We start from the raw sequence: 22,355 nt of genomic DNA, 5'->3' as shown, positions 1-22,355 counted from the left end.
AGATTCCCCTCCCATCAGTTAAAACAAGTGGAGGTGGGAGTGAAAAAGTGACTTTCTGTTGGAAGGGCTTGTGAGCAGAGGGAGACATGCTGCGAGTCAATTTTGCATTTACAAGGGCTTTCCTGGGGGCAAGGTACATTTCAGATGGGCATTGTTCCTCTGATAGTGACCCCACAGGAATACCAGGCTCCTGATATCGTTTGATGCACACGGAGGCTGACCCTATAATTTCTACACCAACTGCTATGGGGCCAATAATGGGGAGATGGATCATCCCCAGTCTTTTAAGTGTGTCATACAGATCGCCAAGTAGCTGGGCTTTTGCCATTTTAGTTCCCCATCTACCTCCCTTGTCAAAGACTATCATAGTTCTGGTCTTTTCCCAAAGATCTGACTCAACTGAAACAGCATGATAAGGTGAAGGTCCAGCAGACAAACACAACCAGTATTTTTGACACAGGGCAGGATCAGACTGATTAAGCTTTGACCTAACTCCAGCACTCTTAACATATAGTTCTCTTTTCTCAATTGTTGCAGGGGCCCGTTTTTCCTATGCTTTGCCCTTTTTCTTACAGGGTTTGTCAGATAGTTGACTTTAGGTGTTGGTATTGGCTTACGGTTCCGTCCCCAAGCATAAATAATGCGCTGTTGACGGGAGCGGACCTGTTCCACATCCTGTAACTTGATTCCACCCTGTTCCCCGGGATTTTTGACATCCCTGGATCTTTCTTCAAGAGCAAGGGGGGTTGCTCGGGTATTTTCGCAACATTGGGAACTACTATTCAAGATGTCATCACTTAGCAAGCCCATTGTCAATAACAGCCAGAGCTACAAAAGTCTCATAATTGTCCCTCACACAAAACTTCTCCTAACACAATTCTTTTAGCCTAAGGAAACAAATGGCCCTAAAAGAAAAATTCAGTAATAATGATACAAAGCACTTTTTTATAATTTCCAGCTGTTCTTCCCTATATTTTATGTGTCTATACATTATTGCTATTCAGCTTTTACGCAACATATGAAACCTGAACAATAGATAGCTTGGTCCAGGGATTAAGAAACCAGCCCAGAAAACAGGAGATTGGGAATTCAGGTTGCACTTTAGCAATGAAATCCAGCTGGGTGACTTTGGGCTAATCACCAGGAGACTGTGAGTTCTAGCCGGCGTAACTTTGGCCAGTCTCCCTTCTTTTAGGATTTAGGATTTTTAGGATTTTATTGAAAATTTATATGCCGCCCTTTTCCCTGAGGGGACTCAGGGCGGCTTACAACAGTGAAGGGAAGGGAGTGCAAGACAAGACTAAAAAGAAAAGAATCGTGATTAAAAGAAAATTGATCATAAAAACACAACATTCACTCAACATTCGGGCGGGGTGAGAGTAATCCTATCCCCAGGCCTGACGGGATAGCCAGTTCTTAAGGGCTGTGCGGAAGGCCTGGACTGTGGTGAGGGTACGGATCTCCACGGGGAGGGTGTTCCATAATGTCGGAGCAGCAACTGAGAAGGCTCTCCTCCGCGTAGTCGCCAGTCGGCACTGACTGGCGGATGGAATTCGGAGGAGGCCTACTCTTCTTAACCCAAAGAGCTTTGGGAAAATAAGGGTAGGATAACTTCCTTGAGTTATTTGTAAAAATAATAAAGGTGGAATTCCAATAAAATAAAGGTAATGAATATAATGTAATATGTAATCAGGTTGTCAGATTTTGACTTTCTGTCAAAGTAAAGGTATTTAAAAGCTGAGAAAATAGCTTATTATGAGTTTTTTCTGTCAGATCAGGATAACACAGCACAGGTCTTGTAAGGCATGGGAGGGGTCGTAAGTCCAAGAGCAGGAATCAGGTCCAGATCATCTTTAGATGTTCCTGAAGGCAGCTGGAAGGTAAATCTCTGGAGGAGGTTGGTAAAGAAAAGAAAGAGCTCCATTTTGGCAAGGTCCTCACCAGCACATACTCTCTGACCTGGAAAAAAGATGGCAAAAAGATGGGTTTTTTTTTTGGCTTATTAAACAATTTTACCTGGCTTTCCATAGTTGCATTGCCTCAAAGAATAATTATAATCTTAAAGAAATAATGAATCTTCCTAACTATTCTGTTGCACTGAAACTCTTTCCAGGGCAGCTTTTCACATACAAAGAGTGATGTTACCTGCAGAAAATGGTAATATTTAAAAAAAATTATATGGCTTTCCAAAGTTGCATTGCCTCAAAGGAATGCCATATTTTTCAGAGTATAAGACGCTCTGAAGTAAAAGACGCACCTAGTTTGGGGGAGTAAAATAAGGGGGGGGGAAATCTGCCTCTGACCGTATCCAAATTTTAAAAGAGTACTGCGAAAGACAGGTGCAAAAGTTATTACATTGAACTAAGCCAGACTTTTTGAAATAAAATAAAATCACAATCTCACGCACACTAATCCAGAATGTATTATTGCTATTTTGGTTTATAGATATATGATTTGCATGCTGTTAGGTGTGTGGGCTACTACCTTAGTCTGACTCCCCCCTTGTAGCCAGCAGCCCCAATCACCAGCCTCAGGAAAGTTCAAATGAAATGGAGTTAAAAGGCCACTACCTTAGTCCTCTTTGTCTCTTTGACTCCCCCCTTGTAGCCAGCATTTCAGACTATACTTGTACAGATGCTGTTAAAATTGATGTGGCTTTCTGGAAGTATACATTATTCTCTGCTATTTAAAAGAAGATACAATAGCACTGGGCCTCTTCAGATCAAGCATTTATTTTAAAAAGCTTCTTTATTTTGTTAAGTTGTCTAGAACAATAATAAAGCAGTCTTTATAAAATAAGTCTAATAATTTGAACATTCTAAAGGCATTTATAATTATTGACTTACCTCCTTGCAGCAAACAGCCTGTATTAGTTTACCCTAATTAGAAGGAAAAAAATCTGCCTCTGCCTCCCAGCAATTTGCCTCATTCCAGCAAACAGCAAGTTTTACTTTCAATTTCATTTTAAGCACTGGGCTCCCAATCATCAGCTGTTTCAGGCTGCAGGGATTTCCATAGCCTTTTCCAGCCTCTGCAAGCCCCATTTTCTCCTTTTGCTGCAAGGAGATAAATTACTGGGAGCCAGAGGCCAAAGGGTGGGGGGCCTACATTCAGTGTATAAGACACAACCACATTTTCACCCTCTTTTAGGTGGGAAAAGTGTGTTTTATACGCCGAAAAATCAGGTAATTATAATCTTAAAACAATATATCTTCCTAACTATTCTGTTGCACTGAAACTCTTTCCAACTTTTCACATATACAGAGTGATGTTACCTGCAGAGAAAGCCATGAACGCATCCCTCTTCACAAATTTTCCTTCAGAGTCAAGAAAATGCTCAGGATAGAATTCATGAGGTTTCTCCCACTGGGATTCATCATGGAGCACAGAGGTCAGCAATGGAATGATGTACATGCCCTAAACATTGAAATTATATAAAGAGGAGTATTGTCAGCCTCTGCTTTGCTGCTTGCTTTTTGGATGCCATTGAAACGGGGAGGGGGGGCATGGTAAATGGGTGAGGGAAGTATTCTGTGCAGGAGAGACTGTAATAAGGGAGTTGTTCTCACCATCTACTGCGCATGTGGCAGAGAGGGGTTGCCGCCAAGGCCAACTGTCATACCAACCTGATGATGATTTTTGAAGTTGTCTCCCACATCACACCTATGGGGTGTTTGGATTGGACTATGGGATGGGGTTACCAAGGGGAGGGGGTTGGGTCACATATTGATATCTATGATTACGTGCGCTTTTGCCTCAGATCTTGCTTTGCCTAGCTACTATCTACTCATGACCAGTAAAAGTACTCTTAATTCTGCAAAATGGAGTTGAGTGGTTTCTTTCTTGGTTACTGAGCAAAGCAGCCCCGACAGTATTTTCCATTTAACACATTATTGTAGAAATTATTACAATGAAATTTATGCCATTGTTTTAAAGGTAAAACAATTGACAACATTATTATAGTCTAAAATAAAAATAACATCCTGAAAAAGACATCCATTTGAATAACCAAAAGTACCCAATAACGACAGTAATTTGTTCCATCTCGCTATGTCTTTTGTAATATCATTCCATATTTTAACATATTTTCTAAAACAACATGCAATTCATACTGGTCAGTGTGACCCCTAGATATTTAATCTTAGTCTCTTTTTTTAAATCCTTTTTTCCATTTTATTGTGAACATCTTTCTCTTCCTTTGATTAATTTTAAAACCAGCTAATGTGCCCTAATGCTTCAGTTTCTTCATTAGATGTTCTATACTATTCTGGTATTTCTGTGCTATCAAAACTAGTAATATGTGCTTTCTGGCATGTATAAATAGATTTAATCCCTCCAAGAGAATTATCCCAAAAGGCCATATCTTCCACAACTCTGAAGATAAAATCCCAGTTCAAATTATCAAAGGCTTTCTCAGCATCCAAAAGGATCACAGCTACTGTCAGCCTCTGCTTCGCTATCGCTTCGGCTGCCATGAAACGGGGAGGGGGGGCATGGTATTTGGGAGGGGTTACTCATTGTGCTGGAGGAAGGTTCTGGAGTTCACCGGCTGATCGGACTACGCATGCGTGGGTGTTTCCGCCAGGACTAACGGCACCGACATTCCACCTTTGTGATGTCTTTTGAAGTTATCTCACACCTGACACTTGGAAGAATTATGATTGGACTGGAACTGTGATGCCTAGGGGTGGGGAATGGGCTATTCTATATATCAATAGCTTTCGCGCCTAAATAATCAGACTTCGCTTCGCTATGCCTTTAATCATTCTTAATTAGTAAAAGTACACTTGATTTCCACACATGGAGTCTTGTGGTCTTTCTTTCCTAATTAATTAATGGAGAGGTGCTGACAGCTACTTGTTTCTTATTTGTATTAGGCATACTCCATTATATCCAAACAGTTCTTATATTGTCCCTTAGTTGTCCTCTATATACGAATCCACATATATCATCTATATAAATAAAAATATAATGGTTGTTTGTTCAAAATCGCTAATCTCCTAAAGTTCTTCACTGATTGCTTTGAAATTTTGATACAACGTTGCATTTGAATATGCTAATGTTTTTATATATGTATATTATATAGATGTCACACCTGTGACAGGTAAAAACATGATTTTTTGTAAAAACATGCTTTTTTGAAAACCAGCACCATCTGGTGGACGTAAAAGCAACAAACACTATATTAAAAATTTCATGATTCCATTTCAATGTGTCCGATTGCATTGTTATATTGAATTTTGTTATATTGAATATATTGAAGAGCCGAGGTGGCGCAGTGGTTAGGGTGCAGTACTGCAGGCCACTTCAGCTGACTGTTATCTGCAGTTCAGCGGTTCAAATCTCACCGGCTCAAGGTTGACTCAGCCTTCCATCCTTCCGAGGTGGGTGAAATGAGGACCCAGACTGTGGGGGCAATATGCTGACTCTGTAAACCGCTTAGAGAGGGCAGAAAGCTCTATGAAGCGGTATATAAGTCTAACTGCTATTGCTATTGCTAATTTTCATAGATTTTGATTTATTTTCATTTTGATTTAATTATTTTGTATGACATTGCATTGGAATTGAGCTGTGTCATTTACCATAGTGTTCATTTAGTGAGTATAATATATTCAGAACAGTTCGGCCTCTCTCCAGCTTTGTCCCAACAGTCCCTTTATATGTGTGGCTGGGCTGCGGCCTCACTCTTTCCACTTTCTGCCCCTCCTCTGATGAGCTTTGGCCATTTCCGCCTATTTCTTCAGGTATTCATCAACATTTGCCAATAACCTTTCACGTAAGAATAAATAAAATCATGAAAGCATTTCTTTATGTTGTTATATCTATCAATGTTGTATTGGCACCCTCTATCCTTAATATAATTTTCTTTCTGCTTTCTTTTTATAAGCCAACAGTTTTCCTGACTTTTTAGAAAACTCAAAATTTTTCTGCTTCACATATTTTAATTTAGTTTCTATTTCTCTCACAGCTAATATAGATAGTTGTTATAAAAACTTAATTTTATGTAAAATACCAGTAGTGGAGTCTGTTGGGGTTTTCTGTAATTCATCCTTTTAACATTTTTCTTCTAATCTACGGTGCATTTTTTCGTGTGAATTGTAGTGAACAAAATACCCTCAGCTATAACCTTGCTGTTGTAACAGTCTTTACCTCCATATTTTTATCCAAAAACTCAATTTCATTTTTTATGGTACTCCCCAATCCATTTTTTGAAGTATTGCTTCAATTAGTCTCCATCTTAAAAAAATGCTTTTGTTTTAACTGTTGAATTAATTGGATTCCAGTCAAAAAAGGTATTTGGTAAAATGCCCAACTAATCTCTCTTATTGGCCCTTTGAAATCCATATGAGATTTCACATACTAGTTCAAAAAAGTTTAAGAAAAAAACAAGGAAATAGATTATCATCTGCATTCAGGGTTCAACAGGATTTAAAACTGCATATTACTTACAGGGAATCCTTGACTTAAAATCGGTCACTTAGCAACAAGTTGCACTTATAAGAGACCCTGAAACACAATAGATTTGAAGTTCCAATGTCCTGGGCTTTCCATCTAGTATGGTCACGTAGCTACCGTGTTTCCCCGAAAATACGACGGGGTCTTATTTTCTTTTTACCTACAAAATATGGCTTGGGCTTTATTATGGGGGGAGGGTTTATTGTTTTGGGGTCGCCGGGCAGCTGCTCTCTTGCAAGCTGGCTCCCAAAGAGCCAGGCACAGCCTCATGGATGAATGGCTGTGTTGCGCTGTCACAGCAGCGCAACACAACAGGCATGAAGCGAGTATGCTCACGAGCAGCCACCCGGCAAACCCTCTTTGCAGCCAGGAGCAGCGCCATTCACTGACCTACGGGTATTGCCAAGCCGCATGAGTGCCTGTTCGCCAACGCCTGGCTCCCGTGGATTGATGCTTTCCAAATGCTAGTGAATGGCGCTCTGCATGGATGGAGAGGGGGGTTGTGTGAGTGGCTGTTCCGCTCTCACTCACCTACCTCCCAGACTCACCATGCATGGCCCAGCTCTCATTACGGAGCCAGGGCACCTACACCGCCATCCCAGCCTGGCTTTTTCTGTGGCTTCCAACCCGTGTCTTGCGGCAGTGGCCGCTCTGGGCGCACGCTCTATGGTTGTGGGCCAGCTGCCTGCAGAGTGTATAACCATAGAGCGTGTGCCCAGGGCGGCACTGCTGAAAGATTCGGGTTGGAAGCCATGGAAAAAGCCAGGCTGGCATGGGGGCGGCGGCGGAGGTGCCCTAACTCTGTAATGAGAGCTGGGCCACGCATCGTGAGTCTGGGAGGTGGGTGAGTGACAGCGGAACAGCCGCTCATGCAACCCCCCTCTCCAGCCATGCAAAGCGCCATTCACTGGCATTTGGAAGGCACCAAGCCACGGGAGCCGGGCGGTGGTGATCAGGCACTCACACGGCTTGGCGATACCCCTAGGTCAGTGAATGGTGTTGTGCCCGGCTGCAAAGGGGGTTTGCCGGTTGGCTGCTCATGAGCGTGGTCACTGTTATGTTGCACTGCTGCAACAGTGCAACACAGCCATTCGCCCATGAGGCTGTGCCCGGCTGTTTGGGAGCCCGCTCGCAAGAGAATAGCCGCCCGGCAACCCCCCTCTTCAGCTGGGCACAGCGCTGCTCACCAACCTAGTGGTATCCTGAGGGACCAAACAACATGATCACCTTTGCCTACCCCCAGCTTCCTGTGGCTTGGCACCTTTGGGATACTGCTAGGTTGGTGAGTGGCACTCTGCCTGGTCGGAGGTGAGGGGTTGTCCAGGAGGCTTATATGTGCGGGGGGTGGGGAGCTTATATTTTTGCCCACCAGAAAAATATGGCATGGCTGTATTATGAGGACATGTCGTATCTTTGGGGAAACACGGTATATTTTGGGTACTTGGCAACCATCTGTCATTTATGGTTGTTTGCCAAATCCCATGATCGTATGTCTGCAATTTATGTTTTTGCTAGAAACCAATATTTACTTTCAGTTTCTGGCCAAAAACATGCTACAGTGAATACTGGGTTCACTTAATGACCACAGCATTCATTTTATGACCCCAATGTTTGCTTAATGAGTGCCACAAAAAAGGTCATAACATTGGGCATGGTCACATGGTGATGCATTTTAAGTCTATCATGACTGATGATTAAAATTGTGGGCTCAATTATAGTCATGAATTGTTTATACCAGTGTTGGCAAACCTTTTATGCACCAAGTGCTGAAATGGGAGTGCGTATGTGTGTGCGTACTGGAAACCGGAAGAGCATCCACCTGGTACACATGCACGTGCCGGGTGGCTGATCTTCCGCTTTCCGGTGCATGCATGTGCACTAGCCAGCTGGTCTTCCAGTTTCTGGAGCACATACATGTGTGAAGACCAGCTGGCCAGTGCATATGTGTGCACCAGAAACAGGAAGAGCAGCCGCCCACCACGTAAATGCACACTGGGAGGCTGCTCTTCCAGTTTCTTTTGCTCCCACATAGGTGAAGCCCTTCTGGCAGGCACACCAGAACCCGGAATAGCAACGGGTGACGGCTTGAATGCCCAGAGAGGTGGATCTGCGTGCCACTTCCAGCACATGTGCCATAGGTTCATCACGGATTTATACTGTACAAAGAAAGGTTGGAACATTAACAATGGGATTATTTCACAGTCCTCACCTTGGGAATGAAGAATCCTTTGAAAGTTATGTCCATGGTGGTTGCATGGGGCAAATTGGTTGGAACAATATCAGCAAACCTTTGAATTTCGTGAATTACAGCATTGGTGTAAGGCATTTTGAATCGGTCTTCTGTCCTTGGCTGACGAACCCCAATCTCTTTTGCAATTTCTTCTTGGACCTTCCCTGGGAGAATAGAATCACATCAAGATGATACCATAATTTGAATTTTGTTTTAAATGAGAGTTTATGCAAAAATTCCAAGTAGAGTAGAGAAAGTCTAATTCATAGTAGAGATCTGAAGATAACCGATTGTGATCTATGCTTGTAATCCCCCTCCCATTTTTATCACTATACCTCTTATTTTATGAAATGCTTAGTGAAGTAGAAAAAATCAGTTAAGGTAACATTATGATTGGAATATATCATTCTTAGCAAAAAGCTGTTTTGGTCTTATCTCATTCAACAGTAATGGGAGGCGATAGGTGCATAACACATTATGGTGCAATTCCCCAAAATTTCTGAAAGTATACAGTATGTGTGAACTCTTCACATAGCGACATCTTATATTGACTCTCACTTCATGTTAATTCATTCAAATATACAGTAATCGGAAGGGCAACTTATTCTTGCTTCTTATTCTCCCTCCCCTTATTATTTGTCAGATAATTATATATTTTTATTGAAATTCAATCAAAAGAAAACTGCTTACTTTGAACCTCTGGATACTTCATCATTAGGAGTATGGCCCAGCACAATGTGTTTGAGGTTGTATCCATGCCAGCACCAAATAGGTTATCCACAAGAGCTTTAAGATTATCATTATGGAAATAGCTATGTGTTGACTTCTTATTCTCCTGAAGAATGTAAAGAAAAGGAAATTCAGTGTATTTCTTTAATCTACATACCTGAAAGTTGTTACCATGGCCTCCAAATTTCCAGTGTCAGGATACTGTGAGAGTTGTAATTCACAAGAACTGGAATGCACTGTTTTGCTTATTGATACTAAATCTTAGGAATATTATTTATAAATGGGGAAAAGGTTATCATTCTATTTACAGTGTTTATGAGCATGATTAACTCTAGACTGTAGATTTCTGCTTATATAAATCCTTATTAAAGAAACTAAAGCAAAATATAAGCATCCGGAATATGTCACGTATGTATCGCCTACAAATAATTTTTAACCTATGGCCATTCTTATGGCCATTCATTCCAGGAGCGTTTCAAGTTAAAATGATAGTAAACAAATGGTGGTTGTAACCAATTCTTGCAGTTCCAACCATCTGAGCAGTCCCACAATTACATGATCCGGCTTTGGTACTTGGTAACCATCTAGCACTTACTATAGTTCAGTAGCTGTGATTATATGCCTGCCTTTTGCAATCTTCCTTGCTGTTTCCTCCATAAAGACAATGGGGAGCCAGCAGGGATTTTCTGGGGTAAGTCTCTCCACTTATGCACAGGGATTCCCATCACTAAGCAATCCGGTTGTGCTCCACAACCATCGCTCAGTAACAGAAATTCCAGGCTGAATTGCTTTCATAATTCAAGGATTATATGTATTGTGTTGCAAACTATAGTAGAGTGGCTTGCAAAGTAGACTTTAATTTAGCGATCACGTTTTTTTTTCTTATCAAAAGGGCTTTAACCAAAATTTGAGGGGGGAGGGAGGCCAATTTTCATGACCTTTAGAACCTAGTTCCAAACCAAAACCATGAGATAACCAATCAAATAAGGAGGTAGGGAGTAAAGAGAAAGAGAAAGAAAAATAAAAAGTTAATAAAGTAGAGAGTGATGGAAAGGATGGAAAACCCAGTTACAAAGTAGGAGATATAAGAAACATACCCAAGACTCATAAAGGATTCAAATGATATACACTAATGCTTCATTCTGAGGGAGCAAACAGAGTAAACTTGAAATATTAATACATGAAGGCAGATATGATATAGTTGCCATTACTGAAACTTGATGGGATGAAACTCATAACTGGAATGTACTGATGGAAAGATACATTCAAAAGAAACAGACCAAACAAAAGAGGAGGTGGAGTTTCATTATATATAAAAGATCACTACATCTCTACAGAAATACACAAAACCAAGGATGAAAACCTCCATGAATCCATATGGGTCAATATAAAAGGGGGGGGGGAGGACATTGCTATAGATGTATACTACAGGCCACCTCACTAAGCAGAAGAAATAGATGAACTCTTTGCTAATCAATGAACATATGTATATAGGAAACCTACCATAGTAGTAATGGGAGACTTTAACTTATCTGATATCGAATGAAAGACAAACTCTGCAGCAAGTGGGAGATCAAACAGGTCCCTAACCAACTTAGCTGAGAACTTTGTCATCCAAAAGATAGAGAAAGGAGTTATAGGAAAAACTATACTGGACCCAATTCTTGCTAATAGAGAAGAAGTTATAGAGGGAGTTGAAGTTGCCGGAACTTTGGGTGAGAGTAATCATTTTATATTGGAACTCAATATAATGCAAACACAAGGAATAGAATATAATCTAACCAGTGTCTTAAATTTTAAAAGAGCCGATTTTAAAAAACTGAAAGAGAACCCAAGAAAAATTCCATGGATTAAAATTCTAAAGGGAAAATCAACTCAAGGAGCATGTGAAACTCTGAAAAATATGATTAAAAAGTCCAGTCCAACACAATACCACTGAAAAATAAAAAGAAATTCAGGAAGAAACCAACATGGTTGCACAAAAATCCCTCTATAAACTGAAAGACAAAAAGGACAAATACAAAAAATGGAAAGAGGGACTCATAAATAAAGCAGAAAATCATCAGATAGCCAAAAATCTGCAAAAATGAAATGAGAAAAGCAAATGAATAAGCACTTGCAACAAAAGTGAAAGGTAATAAAAAAGGTTTCTTTCAACACATAAATAACAAGAAAAAAGTCAAGGAAACAGTCAATCCACTAGAGGGAGAAGATGTCAAGGAGGTAAATGGCAGTAGAGAGAAAGCAGAGCTGTTTAATTCATTTTTTGCATAAGTCTTCATAGAAAAAGAACCCATAGACCAACGTCCCAAAAACATAACTGTAAAAGACAGACTAGAAATAAAAATTAAAATAAGCAAAAGAATGGTAAGAGAAGGCCTGTCTGACTTGATAAATATAAATCATTGGATGGATTACATCCTATAGTTCTGAAGGGGCTGGCAAATGTTATCTCAGAACCATTGTGCCATATCTTTTAAAATCCTGGTGTACTGGGAAACCACCAGAGGATTAGAAAAGAGCTGATGTGGTTCCCATCTTCAAAAAAGGAAAAGAACCAGGACCCAGGAAACTATAGACCAATCAGCCTTACATCAATACCTGGAAAGATACTAGAAAAAGTAATAAAAACAGATCTGTGAATATCTAGAAACAAATAAAGTTATAATAAAACCAGCACAGGTTTAAAAGCAGATCATACCAAACCAATCTTATTTCATTGTTTGAGAAAGTGACTAAATTAGTAGAGCAGTGAAATACTGTGGACATAGTATTCTTAGACTTCAGCAAGGAATTGAAAAGAGTAGACCACAATCTAGTTGTTCTAAACTAGAAAATGTGAATTAGACTGCATTATCACCAGATGGATTTGTAACTGGCTAATAAACAATACTCAACAAGTAATCCTTAAAGGTGCTACATCTACATGGAGGGAAGTAAGCAATGTGGTACCATAAGGTTCTGTCTTAGGTCCAGTACTCTTCAATATCTTTATAAATGACTTAGATGAGTGAATAGAAGGGAGCTCATCAAATTTGCAGATGTCACTAAATTGTCAGGAATAGCCAACACCCCAGAAGGCAAGCTTAGAATCCAAAAGACCTCGACAGACTTAAACAATGGGCCCTATCCAGTAACATAAAATTTAATGTGGAGAAAAGCAAGGTTTTACACCTAGGCAGGAAAAAACTAAAGATACAGGTACAGTTTATGTGAAACCTGGCTCAAAAACAGTAACTGTGAGAGGGGTCTTGGAGTCCTAGTGGACGATCACTGAAATATGTGCCAGCAGTGTGCAGCCACTGCCAAAAAACCCTAATATAAACAGAAGCATAGAATCAAAAATATAAGAAGCATTAGTACCACCTTATAAATCCTTAGTAAGACTATACCTGTAATACTTCACCCTGTTTTGGTCACCACATTACAAAAAATGATGTTCAGACCTTGGAAAAAGTACAAAGAAAAGCAACTAAGATGATTAAGGCCTGGAGACAAAAACATGAAGAACGGTTGCAGGAATAGGGTACGGCCAGTCTAGAGAAAAGAAGGACTAGGAATGACGTGATAGCAGTATTCAAGTATTTGATGAGCTGCCACAAAGAAGAGGGGGTCAACTTATTTTTCAAATCACCAGAGGCCAGGACAAATAATCAAGCAGAAAAGCAGCCTGGAATTAAGGAGAAACTTCCTTACAATAAAAATAATTAACCAGTGGAACAGCTTGCCTTCAGAAATTTGGTGCTTATCACTGGAGGTTTTTAAGAAAAGGCTGGACAGTCACTTGTCTGAAATAATATAGGTTTTTTTTGCTTGAGCAGGAGGTTGGACTAGAAGACCTCCAAGGTCCCTTTCAGCTCTATTCTGATTGATCCTAAATGTAGCAAAGCTGATTTTGGTTGTGTTTGTGGCATGCTGGCTAAAATGTGTCCACAGTGGCAGGTTTTGTGTTCTATGGTTAGCAGGGAGCCCTAACACTCATAATCCTGCCACAAAGAATTATGTCAAGGTCTTGATTGACCAAAAAGATAATGAATACTAGGGTTAATGGGCTCATCTGTTTATGGTCAGGGCTAAAGAAGATTGTGATTTGTAATAATGAGAAACATATGGTAAAGACCATGAATTACTGAATGAATTGAAATAAAGAAAAATTAAAATCTTTTCTCTTTTGGAATTTAAGAGAAAATGGGAAAGGAACTTGATCTAAATGAAGACAGCTTGATCTTGTAGATTGGCATTTATCAATGTATGCAGGGGAATTAAAATTAGGATTAATTGCCACAGAAAGGGCAGAAATATATGTTAGAATACATGAAGTCAGGACATCCTTCTGCTGTGGCTGTGTATGGAAGTGCATAGGCCGAGTGACTGTTGCATGTTATGTTCCAGTGAACTTTCCCCACCTCTCTGCCATTTCTTCTCAATAAACACTGTTTAGGATAACCCGCTCCCTCTTAAATAAGAGGGATACGGGGGACCCCTTGCAGGGTAGGGCTGAGGATTATGCCCAGTTCTTGGCGGACAAAGTTGCTCGGTTTCGGTCGGATTTGGACTCCACCTTTGCAGAGCCAGCCGAGGCACGAGAGGACGATTTGGTTGACCATTGCTGGGTTGAGTTTCAGGATGTTACTTCCGGGGACGTGGACAAGGCCATGAGGGCTGTGAGTGCCTCCACCTGTGTACTGGACCCGTGTCCCTCCTGGCTGGTTGCTAACAGCAGGGAGGTGACACGGGGCTGGATCCAAGCGGTTATTACCGCCTCGCTTCGGGAGGGGCACTTCCCCGCCGCACTTAAAACGGCGGTGGTGAGACCCCTCCTGAAGAAACCATCTTTGGATCCAGCCGTACTCAACAACTATCGTCCAGTCTCCAACCTCCCCTTTATTGGGAAGGTTGTTGAGAAGGTGGTGGCCTACCAGCTCCAGCGGTCCTTGGAGGAAGCCGATTACCTGGACCCCTTCCAGTCCGGCTTCAGACCTGTTTACAGCACAGAAACCGCTTTGGTCGCATTGACCGATGATCTCTGGAGAGCCAGGGATGGAGGCTACGCCTCCATCTTGGTTCTCCTTGACCTCTCAGCGGCTTTCGATACCATCGACCATGGTATCCTTCTGCGACGACTGCGGGAGGTGGGGGTGGGAGGCACTGTTTTACAGTGGTTCTCCTCCTACCTCTCGGACAGGTCGCAGTCGGTGTTGGTCGGGGGTCAGAGATCGACCACGAGGCCCCTATCATATGGGGTGCCGCAGGGGTCGGTCCTGTCCCCCGTACTATTTAACATCTACATGAAACCGCTGGGCGAGATCATTCGGAGGCACGGGATAAGATACCACCAATATGCGGACGATACGCAGCTGTATCTGTCCGCCCCGTGCCAACTCAATGAAGCGGTGGACGTGAGGAGCCGGGGTCTTGAAGCCGTTAGGGACTGGATGCGGGCTAACAAGCTTGTACTCAACCCAGAAAAGACCGAGTGGCTGTTGTGTTTCCCTCCCAAAAATTTGGTTAGTGTTCCAACGCTCAGGCTGGGGGGTCAAAATTTACACCCCTCAGACAGGGTTCGCAACTTGGGAGTCCTCCTGGATCCACAGCTGACCTTTGATCACCACCTGTCGGCTGTGACCAGGGGGGCATTTGCCCAGGTTCGCCTGGTGCGCCAGTTGCGACCCTACCTGAATCGGGAGGCTCTCACAACAGTCACTCGCGCCCTCGTGACCTCTAGGCTGGAATACTGCAATGTGCTCTACATGGGGCTGCCCTTGAAGAGCATCTGGCGGCTTCAGCTAGTCCAGAATGCGGCCGCGCGAGTGATCGTGGGTGCACCTCGGTTCGCCCACATAACACCTATCCTCCGCGAGCTGCACTGGCTACCTGTTGACCTCCATGTGCGCTTCAAGGTGCTTCTTACTACCTATAAAGCCCTTCATGGTAGTGGATCTGCGTACTTGGGAGACCGCCTTCTGCCAATTACCTCCTCTCGACCCATAAGATCCCACAGATTAGGCCTCCTCCGAGTGCCATCTGCCAGCCAGTGCCGGCTGGCAACTACGCGGAGGAGAGCCTTTTCTGTAGCAGCTCCGACCCTCTGGAACGATCTCCCCGTGGAGATTCGTACCCTCACCACCCTTCAGACCTTCCGCACAGCCCTCAAGATCTGGCTATCCCGCCAGGCCTGGGGGTAAAGACCATAGTTTGCCCCCGCCCGAATGTTGAATGAATGTTGTTTGATCTTAACTACATACTGTATTTTTATGTTATTGTACATCTTCCCCTCCCATAAGTTGTTAGCCGCCCTGAGTCCCCTCAGGGAAAAGGGCGGCCTATAAATAAACGCAACTACAACTACAACTACAACTACATGCTTGGTGAATGCTTTCTTTCATGAAGAGTAATTTAATTTTAACTCACATGAAGAAGAAAGACTTCAGGTTTCAGAGCTCACCTCTACTTTTCCATGGATTTCCTTAGACTGCAATTTCTTAAAAAAAGGGAGAATGGCTTTCCTCTTCTCCTGCACTGATGAGTTTCTGGACCAATAGGAAGATCACATATCCCAACCCATATCACAATAATTAATATCCTAATGTTTAAAAATAAAGATAAAAGGGTTGCTTCCCAAGGACCCACCTGACCATCTCCCTACTGGAGTCATCCCTCCATAAGAGACAGTAGAAGTGGTACTACAGGTAATCCTCGACTTATGACCATAATTGGACATTAAGAAAAATTGTTGTTAAGCGAGACTCCCATACGACTGCTTCACTCGATGGCTACAAAAAACTAATGTTGCTTTTTACAGGGAAAAATTCCAGTCAGAGTTGTACAAGCAACGTAGTAGCTTTAGTAAATATGCGAGGAATAAAGACATGACATGAACAGTGAATCTGTTAGCCATTCACATATTCACTCCTTGCTTTCACTCCAGGAAATTGTGTTCCCTGACATTTCTAAAGGAAATTTTTCTCCTAGCTACAATTATTGTGGCACCAGCAAGAATATTTGTAAAACATAAGAAAGAAAAAAAAATCACCCATAATTTCTGTCATACATAAAGTGCTTTATTACCTGTTTCTGACGAACAAGAAATGCATCAATAAAAGTCCTCGGGTTATTTTCGTCAAACTCTTTGATATCTTTGAGGAATGTGGACTCTATGAAATCATGGTACTTTTTCCGGTTATTCATTACTGTCCTACGAGCACCCAGAAGGAATCCCAACTTGGGAAACACATTATACACCTGAAACAGTATAGAATAATAAGAGAGGCAGCATTATTAAGAGAGCTGAATACTATGAATATATTCTCTGGTAGATATCCCAAAGCATTTTATCCATTTGTTTCATAGTCTACAACACAGGTGTTAAACTCACGATATCATGTTGCCATCACATGACATATCACAACTTTTCTCCCCTTTATGGACCTGGAGTGGGCGTGGTCTGCATGTGACGCATTTGATCTACAGGCCACCAGTTTGACACCCCTGGTCTACAAAATCATCATCATTATCATCAGCTATGAAATACGTGGGTGCTAAAGAGATGATAAATCACTTTTTCAAATTAATTAAGATCCAAATATCACAAATTAAACGTTAATAAACTGTAGGAATGAACTTTTTCTTCAAATAACCAATTTTGTTATATTTAAGTACAATGACAATAAAGATTATACTTATACTTATATGAAAAATTACATTACCAATAGACCTTAATAAACTGTAGGAATGAACTTTTTCTTCATATAACCAATTTCGTTATATTTAAGTACAATGACAATAAATATTATACTTATACTTTATACATTACCAATATAGCAGGGGTTGTTGCAAGACGTATATTTTCTTCAACTAATTCCAGTATTCTTAGAAGTGTAGCATCTTCATATTCAAACCTCTTGCCAAGTAAAAAGAAAACTATGATATTGGCAGCTGCAGCTTTCAAAATTTTTGCTGGATCAAATGGCTTTCCTGGTTATGAGCAATAAATTAAAACAGAACTGTGAAAGAAGCCCAGAATTAAACCTGTTCTTCAACACCTTAAATATTGAGTCTCAGATTGCTTATACATAGCATTTATCATAGAAACCAGCTTGCACTCTGCATAGAAGATAGCAGGAGAATGCTTGTTTCTGAACTAAAATTTACTGACAGTAACACAAAGAATAATTCTGTAACCCATCCTTTTAAAACAGAAATAGTTACACATTAATGTAGTCAGTGATGGGATTCAAATAATTTAACAACCAGTTATTTGCCCTAATGACCAGCTGAGTAGGCATGGCTGGGTGGTCATGTGACTGGATGGGCATGGTCAATTTGGCATCACTCACATTGATGGGCATCTCGCCCGGCCTCTCTTCACCACATACGGCCCCACCTCACCCCTCCTCTTCCAGCCACTCTTTGTCACACCTGGCCGCTCATCTCACTGGACTAGGTAGTTTTCAAATAAAAAGAATGCTCGCCTTGTGCAAATAAATAACAAACATCTTGACTTCAGGTTTGATGCATCTTGTAAAGTATTACTGCTCATTCTAGTCTCCGTTCCTACTAGCAGGTCCATGTCAGATTGTAATTTGCTACAACCTCTCTTGTTTTTTGCATGATTCTATGGGAGATATTTCTGAAATGTTATCTGTGATGTTTGCAGCTTTACCAAGTTTGTTTCCTCCAACATTGTTTTTGTATGCAATTCTTATAAGTTATTTTGATATTCCTTCCTCCTTTTTTAAACAAAGTAGTGGTTAAGGTGCTGGCCTAGAAACCAAGAGAGTTGAGTTCTAGTCTCATTTTAGGCTTGAAAAAATGTCTGAGTGATCAATCACTCTCTGCCAGCCCAAACCACTTCTTAGATTGTGGTGTGGGGAAAGTAAGAGGAGGAAGTAATATTAGATAAGTTCACCGTGTTGAGTTCCTCATAAAGTAATAAAGATAGGATAAACATCTAACAAAATAAATAAATCATTTGTGAGAATGATGTCCTTCTAAAGGAGAAGGGGTGCTGATTGCCTTGTCACATGCCATACACTACTGCATTTATTTCATTTTTATCCACTTTATTTTTCTCTATTTTTTGGTTTATTCTTCAGTGATGGAATAGCCTGTGAAATTCTTACCTGTCTCACATGCCAGGTTTATGTGGGAAAACATCAGGTAAACACATCCATGTGACTGACAGGCAATGGCAGCAGAAATCACTAAGCAGCTACATTAAGACAGAAAGATGGAAGCACCAGTATGCACAAAGCAGAGGATCTCAGGGTGAAGAGAGCTGAGACATCCACCTTTCATCAAACTGGCATATTACGGAACTACAGAAAGGTAGGAGAGTCATCCATGCCCTTTTTATGTCTTCTTGCCATTGGAAATTGCCCCGGATCTACAATACTGGTGTTCTTTTTAATGATCTTTCACTTTTAATCTAGAGAAGTGCTGACAGGATTTAAAAAGCAAATTCAACTATGCTCTTTTTTCCATTTAATCAATTTTTGCCAAACATCTCCCCAAATGACAATAAAATAGCATTCACATCTCACAATAAAATGGCACAATAAAATAGCACTGTTCCAATGTTTGAGGGGCTTCTAAAAAATGAGAGGGTCAATCTATTTTCCAAAGCATCAAAAGGCACAAGAAACAATGGATGGAATCTAACCAAATAGAGGAGCAACCTAGGACTAAGGAGAAATTTCCTAAGGGTGAGACCAATCAACCAATGGAATAGCTTGCCTTGATAAGTTGTGGGTGCTCCATCACTAGAGCCTTTAAAAAAGAGACGGGACAATTATTTTTCTGAAATTATACAGGGTCTTCTGCTCTAGCAGGGAGTTGGACTAGAAGACCTCTGAGGTCCCTTCCAACTCTATCAGTCTATGTTCTCTGTGTTCTAAATTGGGTGTTTCACAGCAGAAGCAATACAGGCCCTGAATCATCCTGTATCTTTTTCCCCAGAAAAACACAAGTAGTAGCCAACACTGTAGCAGGGCTTGGGGAACTCCAGGGAGTATCAGCTGATCACAGAAGGGTTACTTAATACCCTTATAATGAAAATGTTTGTAATCTTCTCCTTCTTCCTGAAGGCAATAGTGATAGCAATAGCATTTAGACTTATATGCCGCTTCACAGTGCTTTTCTGTGGTTTACAGGATCAGCCAATCTGGGTCCTCATTTTACCGACCTTGGAAGAATGGAAGGCTGAATTAACCTTCAGCCTGGCGAGATTCAAACTGTCAAACATCTGGCAGCTGGCAGTCAGCAGAAATAGCCTACAATACTGCGTTCTAACTACTGTACCACCACAGCTCATAAGAGGTTAATTCTGTTATATACGGATGGACGTAGCTGGAATTGTCATGTCCCCGTGGATTGTTTTGTCAAGGCATAGGAAAGTTAAACTGCTGTCATTGGTCGGCAGGCTTGCCGGAGCTGAATAAATGGAGAGCTCCAGCAGCCTGCCAGCAGATCGCATTGCAACACATAGGGAAAATAAAGTGTTGAACGTTTCATGAGCCTGCCATCTCTTCTTTGCCCATGGCCTTCTAACACTGGAGATGAAGGACAAAGGAATCTGACCACCCACCTCCTGGCATCCCTGGCTATCTTAGAGCAAGGACACCTTGTATCGGCCAGCATCAGGATGGCATCGCAGACATCCCCCGCACCAGCAAACTTCGACCCACACATATAGCAATAGCAATAGCAATAGCAGTAGACTTATATACCGCTTCATAGGCCTTTCAGGCCTCTCTAAGCGGTTTACAGAGAGTCAGCATATTGCCCCCAACAATCTGGGTCCTCATTTTACCCACCTCGGAAGGATGGAAGGCTGAGTCAACCCTGAGCCGGTGAGATTTGAACCGCTGACCTGCTGATCTAGCAGTAGCCTGCAGTGCTGCATTTAACCACTGCGCCACCTTGGCTCCACACATGGAAGACGGGCACATATATATGGGGAGATTTTGGATGTTCCTGGAAGCAAACAATTTCCAGGATTTGCCAGACAACTGCAATAGCAATAGCAATAGCAATAGCAGTAGACTTATATACCGCTTCATAGGCCTATCAGGCCTCTCTAAGCGGTTTACAGAGAGTCAGCATATTGCCCCCAACAATCTGGGTCCTCATTTTACCCACCTCGGAAGGATGGAAGGCTGAGTCAACCCTGAGCCGGTGAGATTTGAACCGCTGACCTGCTGATCTAGCAGTAGCCTGCAGTGCTGCATTTAACCACTGCGCCACCTTGGCTCTTCACCCTATTCCTCACCTACTATGGAACAAAGACCTACAAGATGCAAAGACACTCATCACCCCCGCAAATGTGGAATCCATCTCCTGGACGACCCTGCAAAATGCCTTGGAGGACCACTACACTCCCATCTGCCACCCCCATAGTAAGCTGAAATGAATTCTACCACCAGCGCCAGTGCGTGGGGACTTTGTAGCCAGCCTTAGGGAAATCGCCACAAAATGTGAATTTATGAATCTGAAACAGATGATGAGGGCCAGATTATTCTGGGGATGAGAGACCAGACCTACAAAAGAAACTTTTGGTCCATAGAGTGGTCACTTTCAAGGATGTGGTAGAGGAGGCGAGAGCTGCAGAGTCCTCAGACAACTTCACGGCAGATATCAGGAAGGCAAGTGGAGTCCATCTCACACAGAGGGAGCCTGATTGGGCCATGGAGTTTCCGGAGAATGAGAATGAGTGGGAAGATGGGGGTGGAATCCATCGCATCTACCTGGAGTGGCAACCAAACCCCAGGGACTATAATAATAAGCAGCTGCACTGTTCAGGCTGCATGGGATTTCATGTCCGCTCAGCTTGCCATTTTAAAAAGACAGTCTGCCGCCGCTGCCAATGGAAGGGCCACATAGCCAAAGCTTGCAGAGCCACACAGCCCAAACTGTTCCAACCCAAGCTCAAAGGGAACCCGGGGAGATCGAGGCACCCCAAACCAGGCCAACAGAAAAATAAACACTGGGACGATCAAGATCCTGGGACTTGGCATCACGGGACTCAACCACATCTCCAGAACTGAACTAGACCAGCTGGTGGTGGTGGAATTCAGGGACATGTTCTATGGGGGGCTAGTTTAATATACGGGGAAACCCATTACATTTAACCTAGACCCCAGGGTAACCCCTATATAAGGTTCAAGCCCCAAAGAGTCCCCCTCACTCTACGGCTCAGGGTGGACAAGCAACTGGACAAACTCATTGCTAAAAGAATCCTGGTGCCGATTGACCATGCCGCCTGGGAGACCCCGATAGTCACCCCTGTGAAGCCTGATGGCTCTGTCCGCTTATGCACTGATTACAAATGCACACTGAACGGAGCCCTTCAACAGAGTGCATATCTGGTGCCAGCATCTGCTCCATTCCCTGGGAAGCGGGAAGGTATTCGCCAAGTTGGACTTAGCACAGGCATACCAACAGCTTCCCATGGATGATACCACAGAAGCCCAGATGATAGTAACACACAGGGGGGCTTTCAAATGCACAAGGCTACAATTCGGGGTCAGTGTTGCCCCGGGGCTATTTCAGAGTTTGATGGAATGCTTGTTGCAAGGAATTCCAGGGGTGGTGCCATATTTTGATGACGTCCTTATTTCAGGAAAATTCATGGCACAGCTCATGGTCAGGCTATGGCAGGCATTGGACAGGTTCCAACAAAAAGGGCTTAAAGTCAACCAGGACAAGTGCAAGGTGGGAGTGGAGCAAATTGAGTTCTTGGGATATCTGATAGATGGGTCGGGCATCCATCCCACAGGTGCCAAAGTAAAAGCCATCAAGGAGGCCCCCACCCCAACCAACAAGAAAGAACTGCAGGCATTCCTGGGGCTGCTGAACTTTTATAGTATTTTTTTGAAACAGAAAGCAACTGTTGCTGAGCCCCTGCAGAAACTCCTGGGGAAGATGATGCCATTTGTCTTGG

At 42.3% G+C, this 22,355-nt stretch overlaps 1 protein-coding gene across 2 annotated transcripts in view; it reads right to left on the bottom strand.

The window, feature by feature from the left end:
- Nucleotides 1–1,742: 1,742 nt before the first annotated feature.
- Nucleotides 1,743–22,355, bottom strand: part of LOC148045616 (cytochrome P450 2K1-like) — an 80,308-nt gene continuing 59,695 nt past the window's right edge. For both annotated transcript variants that reach the window (XM_087716779.1, XM_087716778.1), the window contains 6 exons: nucleotides 17,229–17,389; nucleotides 16,484–16,657; nucleotides 9,377–9,521; nucleotides 8,666–8,850; nucleotides 3,276–3,417; nucleotides 1,743–1,959 (listed from right to left, as the gene is read on the bottom strand). In XM_087716779.1, the coding sequence (XP_087572905.1) occupies nucleotides 1,775–1,959; nucleotides 3,276–3,417; nucleotides 8,666–8,850; nucleotides 9,377–9,521; nucleotides 16,484–16,657; nucleotides 17,229–17,389 (992 nt within the window). In that variant the 3' untranslated portion in view covers nucleotides 1,743–1,774. The remainder of the gene's footprint in view (nucleotides 1,960–3,275; nucleotides 3,418–8,665; nucleotides 8,851–9,376; nucleotides 9,522–16,483; nucleotides 16,658–17,228; nucleotides 17,390–22,355) is intronic.

Source organism: Thamnophis sirtalis, unplaced genomic scaffold (assembly GCF_051295495.1).
Source record: "Thamnophis sirtalis isolate CommonGarterSnake01/CBP01778 unplaced genomic scaffold, rThaSir2_p1.2 scaffold_5, whole genome shotgun sequence".
Taxonomy (NCBI): domain Eukaryota; kingdom Metazoa; phylum Chordata; class Lepidosauria; order Squamata; family Natricidae; genus Thamnophis; species Thamnophis sirtalis.
This window is presented reverse-complemented; position numbering and strand designations above follow the sequence as displayed.